General features: G+C 49.3%; 1 protein-coding gene across 1 annotated transcript; it reads right to left on the bottom strand.

Moving 5' to 3' along the window:
* Nucleotides 1-456: 456 nt before the first annotated feature.
* LOC103804340 (5-hydroxytryptamine receptor 7-like) lies at nt 457-8966 on the bottom strand. The gene is made up of 2 exons (XM_009076949.1): nt 8457-8966; nt 457-1255 (listed from the first exon to the last, which is right to left on the bottom strand). Exons 1-2 carry the CDS (start codon nt 8963-8965, stop codon nt 484-486), a joined length of 1281 nt encoding a protein of 426 aa, XP_009075197.1. The 5' UTR covers nt 8966; the 3' UTR covers nt 457-483.

Genomic DNA, 8966 nt, shown 5'->3' with positions numbered 1-8966 from the left:
CTTTACATAGTACATTGTGTGTCCTCCACTGACTTTGGAGCCCTTTTTGAAGGTGGAGAGCCACAGTCTTATCAAGTTTTTAGGGATTTTTTTGTTTGTTTGGCTGAGAGGGTTTCGTTTAATTTTTATTTTAAATAACAGATGGGGAAACTGAGGCACAGAAAGGTGGTGTGACTTGCCCACAGTTGGTGGTAGACCTTGAACCCCTTGGTCTTGCTCACGGCTTTTCAGCTCCCACCTCTGGGACATGGTGAGAAGGAAGGGCTGTTCCCAAGGTGAGTTCCCTCCACTTGTTCCCGAGGTGAGGAGAACCATGGCTCCTCGCAGGGCGAGGGGAAGGGGTGTCACTCTCAGCGGTGATGTCTGGCAGGGGGGAACAACGGCACAAATGGTTTCTGCCAGCCCCGAGAGGCAAGAGAAGCAAGGAACCTGAAATGGAGAGGCAGGAGTTCGTTGTCAGGCACTGAGGGAGAGGACATGGCTCTACAGGATGCATTCATGCCTCTCTGTGGCTTTCAGGGCCTCGTGCATGCTGGCGGCAGAGAGTCTCCTGTTGATGTTCCTGTACTTGCACCTCAGGAGATTCCAGAAAGTAGTCCTCAAGTCTCGGTTAAAGAATGCATAAATCAAGGGATTGATGAGGGAGTTGGTGTACCCCAGCCACAGCAGAGTCCTCTCCAGCCGCAGGGGCATGCAGCTGCAGCGGATGCCGCAGATGAAAGGCCGAGCCGTTGACATCAGGAAGAAGGGAAGCCAGCAAAACGTGAAGGCTCCCACGATAATGCCGAGGGTCCTGGCTGCTTTCTGCTCCCGTTTGAAGATGGAAATATTCTTGCGGTCTTGCCGGAGCAGTTTGGAGAGTGTGGCGCATTCCTCCACCGCTTTGGTTCGCTTCGAGCTGTGGTGGCTCCGGCTGGAGCCCTCCAGGCAGTACACTCCCTCCTCCTCGTAGTGCTTGGGGAAGTTCATGAAGCGATGCTTCTCAGCGCTGACCTTGGCCGCTTTGTAGATGCGGCTGTACATGACGAGCATGACTGCCATGGGGATGTAGAAGGCAACCCCTGTGGAGTAGACAGTGTACCCAAAGTCCTGGCTGATGAGACAGACTCTTTCCACCGTGACATTCTGGGCCCAGCCAAAAAGAGGAGGAAGAGTGATGGAGGCAGACAGGAGCCAAACAATGAAGACCATCTTGGCCATCAGCTTCCCATTTTGTCTCACGGGGTACGTCAGTGGGCGAGTGATCCCCAGATACCTGGCAAAAGAAGAGTTGCCATGGGTTAGGACTGTTGCAAGGTGTGAGTGCTGTTGGGTGGCTTTCCTTCCTAATCAGCTGCTAATGCTCCATCACAGGAGATTATTGGTCCTCAGAGGGGACAAGAAATTAATTCACCAAATAAAAATGTTCCCAGGCATGTGCTCTCTTGCCTAAATGCCCCAATTTAACTGTTTCCCACTGCTTTCTTGCAACTGCCCCATGCATAGACACCTAGAACAGTTTGAGTTGGAAGGGACCTTAAAGACCATCTAGTTCCAACCCCCTGCTATGGGCAGGGACACCTTCCACTAGACCAGGCTGCTCCAAGCCCTGTCCAACCTGGCCTGGAACATTGCCAGGGATGGGGGGTCCATGACATGAGATGTCATTTATCTGCTGAGTGCAGTCTGAACTCTACATGGTTTCCTGGGGAATAAAAATGCTCCAAAAAAGCTTAGTTTTCAGGAATAAAAACTCTTTAAAAAGCTTAATTTTCCACCAGAACTATTCTGCACACAGAACACGCATCAGTTTCCAGCCATGGCATGTAAGTCACTCCAGACTGTTGCCCTTCCCAGGGAAGCACCCAGGAGTGGGGTGGGTGGTGCACAGAGTAATGCACCAGGATACAACAGGGTTGACTCCAGATGTAATTAATTGAGTCATAGCAGTGTTGAATGCGAAGCAGGAAGGACAACACCCTTCTCCTATTTGTGTAGACGACTTGGAGGAAGAAATACAACGTGCAGCTGAGATGCCCCTGAAGAGAGCAAGGAGTAATCTTGACTATGTGAAGGCAGAAGGATGTGCCTGGATGGGCATAGGGAGCAAAGCTAGAGACAGAGTGATGGACTGTTCTGGAGTCAGTTTTGGGCCCCTCACAACAAGAAAGACATTGAGGTGCTAGAGTACGTCCAGAGAAGGGAACGGAGCTGGGGAAGGGACTGAGCACAAGTCTGATGAGGAGTGGCTGAAGGAGCTGTGGAGGCTCAACCTGGAGAAAAGAAGGCTCAGGGGGAACCTTCTCAGTCTACAACTGCCTGAAATTTGTTTGCCTTGCATGGCCCAGAGCTGCTGAAGTGATGGTGTCTAGCCCTCCCTTGAGAGCAAAGTCGGTAGAGTTCTGAATAAGAGATCTCAAAAGCATGTGATGACCCACGGATTCACAAATCCTCATGTCTGTGGTTAGGAGTTACCTGTTAGCTTCCAGAAAGGAGCTGGAGGCTGCATCCACCATCAGCTCCTGGTCAGGCTACCGAGTGTCATTTTATGAACCAACCACAGCCTTGACCAAGAGAGTTTGTGTTACTAATTGTGTCAACTGTTAGTTGGTAAATTACAATTGTAAACCAATAAATCAGGAGGGAGTTGGCCACTGTCAGCCAATGCTCCCTTGAAAAACCTCTGCCTGCTATTCAGTCACAATCAATCCAGCAAAAACCTTGAGCTAGTCATATAGATTTCTTTTATGTTATAGCCTTTTTGATTCAAATCTCCTGCTGTCAGGAATTCGTAGGCATTTTTAGGCAGGATCACATCACCTCTTAATTATTCTTGGATAAATGGTGTCAGTCCAGAGGGGCAGTGAGAACAGCAGCTGTATGGATACTTTTTGCTGAAAGCTGTTCAAGGGAAGAACAGGCTTTTCTGCCAAAAAAAGGTGAAAATTTCTGCAGAGAATTTTACCTCTGTTGTACTATATTTTTTTCTGACATTGTCATTGTAGGTGTTAGGAGATTTTCTTCCAGGTCCTCCTCCAAGATTAGAAGATGGAAAAAAAATAAAATATCTAATTCCTCCTCCTCTCCTGACCACTAAATCAATTCAGACTCCAAAGTATTCTCCTCTGACTCCCTGATAAATTGAATTTGAATTCATTCACTGAGTTTTCTTTTGAGCTGGTCTTACTCACAAAAAACCAAACAAAACTCTTGGTGACCATCGATGTACATAGAATTACAGAATGGCTTGTGTTGGAAGGAACCTTAAAGATCATCTTGTCCACCCACTGCCATGGGCAAGGACACCTTCCACTAGCCCAGGTTGCTCCAAGCTCCATCCAACCTGGTCTTGAACACTTCCAGGGATGGGGCAGCCAAAATTCTCTGGGCAACCTGTTCCCTCCTAGACTTGATGCTCTCCAGGCTGGGAGAAAACTCTGCTCTGCTGTTACATTTCCAAATTTAACACCCAAAAAATCACTCCTCTCTGTATCCAAGTCAAGAATTTCACAAACTAATAAATGCTGTGTTGGGTGATATCCTTTATTATGCTATTACTGAGTTTCTTTAGAAGCTGATCTACTCAGGATTTGCTGAAACTTCAAGGAATTTACACACTAGCCAAGCAAAACACGCAGTGACAGATTTAAACAGCAGGCAAAGCTGACACATTTCATCTGCGGGTGCCTCGTGCAGTTGCTGCTGGAAGAAACGGGGCTGGTTTGAGGTCTTTGCTTGTAATTTTGATGTGAGCAGGAAGACCTCAAAATAGGCCAACACTCACAGCAGAGCGGGAGGAGAGATGGCACTGACATGCAATGAAATTCAAATCGAATTCTCTTCCTTTGAATATATTTTTTTTTGTGTGTGTGTGTGTGTGTCTTGCTGTTAATCAAGTTTAGTGGTAATCAGGTAACAAAAGCAATTCCCCAAGCAGCGATTTCCCGGCACTTTGTGCTGCTTTGCAGGGCCCCCACCGTGCTGAGCTGATTGTGTAGCCACTCATTCCTTCTGCAATAAGCTCCTTCCACAACCTCTCTCCTGGGAATGCCTGGGCAGTCCAAGCCTGATTGTGGGGTGGGAGACCTGCCCCAGGCCGGGTTCCATCAGCAACTCCACGGACAAGCCAATTCATTACATTTATTCTATGCTCAGTGCTAATCATGGAATCACAGAATGGTTTGGGTTGGAAGGGACCTTAAAGACCACCGAGTTCAAACCCCTTGCCATGGGCAGGGACACCTTCTACAAGACCATGTTGCTCCAAGCCCCATCCAACCTGGCCTTCGATACTTCCAGGGATGGAGCAGCCACAGCTTCTCTGGGCAACCTGTGCCAGAGCTTCACCATCCTCACAGGGAAGAATTTCTTCCCAATATCCCATCTATCCCTGCCCTCTGTCAGTGGGAAGCCATTCCCTCTTGTCCAATCACTACCCCTCCTGATGAAAAGTCCCTCTCTGGCTTCCTTGTAGGCTCCCTTCAATTGCTGGATCCTTATGTCATGGATTAAATAACAAAGACTAACCAAATGTGCCCAAGGTGCCCTTTTCTCCATCCTGCAGCTGGTAAACTGGGGGAGGATGAACCCCTACTCATACTGGGGACAAAGGAGTCCAGAATTAGGGTTTCCTTGGCCACACAGTTTCACCACAATTCCATGCCTCCTCTGGGGTCAAATGTAAGCTCTGTCCCTGATTTCCAAGCTGATGCCATGCCTGCCCTGTCCCGCTGAAGGAGAGGAGGATGCAAAAGGCAGCTGGAGGTTTCAGCTACCTGTGGCTACATCTGCCGATGCCCTAAGCCAGGGATGGTGGGACCATCACAGTGATCCACCCCAGATACAATGCAGAGATCAACTCAACCTGGGACACATTCAGATGAAGGACATAGGAAAGGCAATCAGGCAAAATACTGTGCAGTTTTCATTCCACTGACTCTTTTGGGAGGATGATCCCAATTTGGAGCATATAATCTGATTTTATGTGGAAAAATACTTGCCAGGGAGATGGGAGAGCCCCAGCAGGGCTGCGTTAGAAATGGATGGAGATGTTTTTCTCCACCAGGAATACCAGAATTAATATGTGGGCTCTGGGCAGCTCCTTTTGTCAACTGCTCAGCATTTTTCTGGTGAGCTTTATCAAAAGCTGAGCAGCCAAAAGAAAGGGGTTTTTGCTGTTTTGTTTTTGGTCTGTGACATTAAAGAATGTGTAACATTGGCAGGATTTTACATAGGAAAAATCTACGAGAAAGATGGATGTTTCCAGCATTTTTCTTTTTTGATTTCAAAGGAAATCAATCACATCTTGCTTCAGACAAGATTAGTTCTCCCAGCTTCAATTGAGAGGCTTTTAGGAAGTGCTCTGCATTAATAATCAATAATAGCACCCTACATTTTAATAGTACTCAGCATCTTGGGCAAACCAAGTATCTTTTCTATCTAAGCTAAGCAAAATATGAGGACACTTCAGCCATCAATAAAAACATGACCTCCTCTTTGGCAGAACCAGGCTGCTACCTGGCAGTGCTGACCAGGTTGGATTCAGCATAGAACTAAAGGAAGTATTTCTACTTCTGAGAAGCACCAGTGCACCACCTCTTCTTCCTTGCAGGGCAGGAGGAACAGCTTGCCATCATCACTGGGGGAAATTTTAGTTAGATCCTCCCTGAAATAACAACCATTTCATCTCTTTTGGAGCAGGTTTTCAGGGACTGCCAACTCAGCTATCCTTGCGCTTTAGCTTTGTGGTTGGCTTTGCTTTGTAACAGCAACAGAGAAGTGTGATTTTGGATATGTTTCCATCAAGAGTTAAACAAAAAGATCCTGTCCATACCAAGTCTGGTGGGAGATGGAGATCCAGGCATGATCCTGGGTCCTCAGTCTACATCCATCGACTGCCTGTGGAAGCAGTGTGGATTCTGGGTTGATACAGAGCATCAATGATGCCTAACAGGATGCTTGAGATATTGCCCTGGGTTAATTCACACAACTCACAGCCCATTCCTGGGGACCCTTGAGGCAGAAAGCACCGGGACAGTGCCCAAGTGACCTACCCCTCTTATGTGCATCAGAAGACATCTCAATTATTCCCATTCCCTCCTTAAGCCCCAGCATGGACTGAGCCCACCAGTCCCCTGCACATGCAGCATCCCATTCCTCCCACCCAGAGCCAGGGTGGGCGCAGCCAGGAGGACTGTCCACCCCCTTCCCTCTGCTCAAATTACAATCTTTGCTGTTTTTATTCTTTTCCCAGCTAGAAATACAGCTCAGGCAACTGCCCTCTAACTGCTCAACTTCCCCATCAGGCATTTGGTGAGGGGAGGAAGAAGGTCTGGGAGCAAACTGTGCCAACACACATGAAGGACAAGCCCATGCCACAGAATTCAGGCTCTGTGGTGGCTTCTTGTGACACAGGGTTTTCCTCCATCACCCTGCTCAGGTCTGAAGCAACCTGCTCCCTCCTTTGCTGCAGCTCCCTATTCATTTCCAGCATCCCAAAAGGATGGTAGTTGTTGCCTGGCAGAGGTGCAGCAGAGAGCAGTAGGTGTTTGGGAGCCATGTGAGATGGGCACAGGATCATGTCTCCTAGTTTACAGGGATCCTCCTTGGCTGTATGACTATTGGGTGCAACTTAGAGCAGCCACAGGGCTATTCCCATTTAAGCCAGGGCTTTCAGCTACACGGGTGCAACTCCTGTCCATCCTACATGGAGCAGTTTCCTCCCTGCTGCCTTCCCTACGGCCCTCAGCACTGCCCAGGATTCAGCTTTGGCACATGTGGATCCCTCTGGCTGGTGTCCACACTCCCCAGAAACCTCCTGCCCAGTCCCAATTCAATGGGGAAAGACAAACTGACATCAAACCCAGGGATCTGCCTGCACAGTGTCCTTGGATATGGATCTGCTCACAGGAGCAGTGACACTGAGCGGCAGAGATGTGATGAATGAGTGGAGTCAATTGCAATGACTCTGGGGAAAGAGCTGTCCTATTTGTCTGTGTGTTTGGAAGAGTCTTTCTCCAAGGGATAGGATGAGATGGGATGGGATTGGTTGGTTGGGAAAGAAGGCGAAGAGAAGGGGAAGAGGAAAGAAAGAGGAAGGAAAGAAGGAGGAAAGGGAAAGGAAATGCATGCATGGGGTAAACCAGGAGTTCGGGGACTTGGGATGGGGTGGGCTTGGCCAAGGGTGAGGAAAAGGCAGGGAAGGCAAGAGGAAAGGGGGAAAGGGGAAAAGGGGAAAAGGGAGAGCAAGGGAAAATTTTAAAGGAAAGTCAATCTGATTAGTGTGTAGCTGCTTCCCTGCTCCTCATCCATGAGGAGGAAGCATTGACATATTTCATTCCTGCATTTAACCTCTTCCCTCGAACAGTCAGGCTTCTGTCAGCTCAGAATGCACCTGCCTTTTTCCAAGAGGCTTTTTATTAAAATAAAGCAAGTGCAGCAGAAGAGTTGGACCTTGCCCATGGCCTGGGAGGAGTTTTTATCTCTAACCAGCAGCTCTGAGCTGATAAGGACTGTGGAGCATTGGGCAGTTCCCAGGGGAGCAGTGGCTGCTGAGGACAAGGGCTTTGGAGCAGGACTTGCTGCTGGATTGCTGGGAGGGAATATCAAGTAGCAGCAGGACTTTCTCTGTCTGTTCTGCTTTGTCTCCCGGTTTCACACCTGGGCATGGTGGGAGGTGGCCAGGGAGGCGGCACAGCTAAAGGCACACATCTCATCAGCTGTCTCCCTGCCCTGAGCTGCTGGTCACAAACCAGCCCAGCTCAGCAGTGCCAGCTACACCCAAACTGACCCCCTGAGGAAGCCAGCACGTGCGTCAGACCTGGCCCACCAGCTCGTCAGCACAATGTCCCCAGTGACGCAGGCTGCTATAATTAGACCCACGAAGGTGCTGACTTGCCCAAGCCTTGCCAGTTTGCCAGACAGGCTTAGCCTTTCCCTCCCAGCCCCAGGAGTGGGACCTGAAGGCAGCAAATCTTCACAAATACACAGACCAGGGGATCTGGGGACTTGGGATATGTAGGGGGGAGCTGCTGACATCCTTAGGCAAAGGACAAGGCCAGGAAGCAGCAGAGCATCCCACAGAACTGGCTCCAGGAGCCCTATAACCTGGATTTTCAAAGTGCATCTGGGTCTTTTTAGCTTTCTTGATTAATTTTATGGTCCACCCTCCTACCATGGAGAAGGTCAGGTGGATCTGTCCTCTAGGTGCTGCTCCTCAAGCCAAGGAATAACAACATGAAGCAGCTGCCTAAAGAGGGAGGTCTAAGGAAGTAACATGGGGAAGTCACTTGAGGAAGCAACCTGAGTGCAGGTCTTCCAAAGAAACTAAGGGTCCTAATTCCTACAAACAGCCCTCAGCACCTTGGAAACACATTCAGATCCAACCAGGAACACAATTCTAGTGGTCCTCAGCCTCCAGAAACATCCTTATATTCAAGTCCACCTGAACACATGGCAGGTGCCTTTTCCTTCCTTACCTGTCCACGCTGATGATGCACAAGGTCATGATGGAGGCAGTACAACACATAACGTCCATGGCGATAAACACATTGCAAAACACCTTCCCAAAGAGCCACTCTCCCCCCACCAGGTCTGTGATGGTGACAAAGGGCATGACAGCGAAGGCCACGGACAGGTCAGCAGCTGCGAGGGACACCACCAGGTAGTTGGAGGGCTGCCGCAGCTTCTTGACAATGCACACAGAGATGATGACCAGTCCGTTGCCAGCGATGGTCATGAGGATGATGATGGAGAGCACTGCTCCAATGACAATCTTCTCGGTGTCCCCATATAACAGGATCTCCTCGCCACAGTCCGTCGCGTTGGTGAGGTTGGAGGATGGCAGGTCTGGCTCGGCTGGGGCGGAGGGTTCCTCAGTCATGAATGGATTCGAGAGCGATTCCTGAGCTGGGTGCTGCTGCTCTGCGCTCTCCACAAAGAGAAGATGGTGCTCCAGAAACTGCCTGGGACTGACCCTCAGCAGCATG

This window comes from Acanthisitta chloris, unplaced genomic scaffold (assembly GCF_000695815.1).
Source record: "Acanthisitta chloris isolate BGI_N310 unplaced genomic scaffold, ASM69581v1 scaffold3486, whole genome shotgun sequence".
Lineage (NCBI taxonomy): Eukaryota > Metazoa > Chordata > Aves > Passeriformes > Acanthisittidae > Acanthisitta > Acanthisitta chloris.
This window is presented reverse-complemented; position numbering and strand designations above follow the sequence as displayed.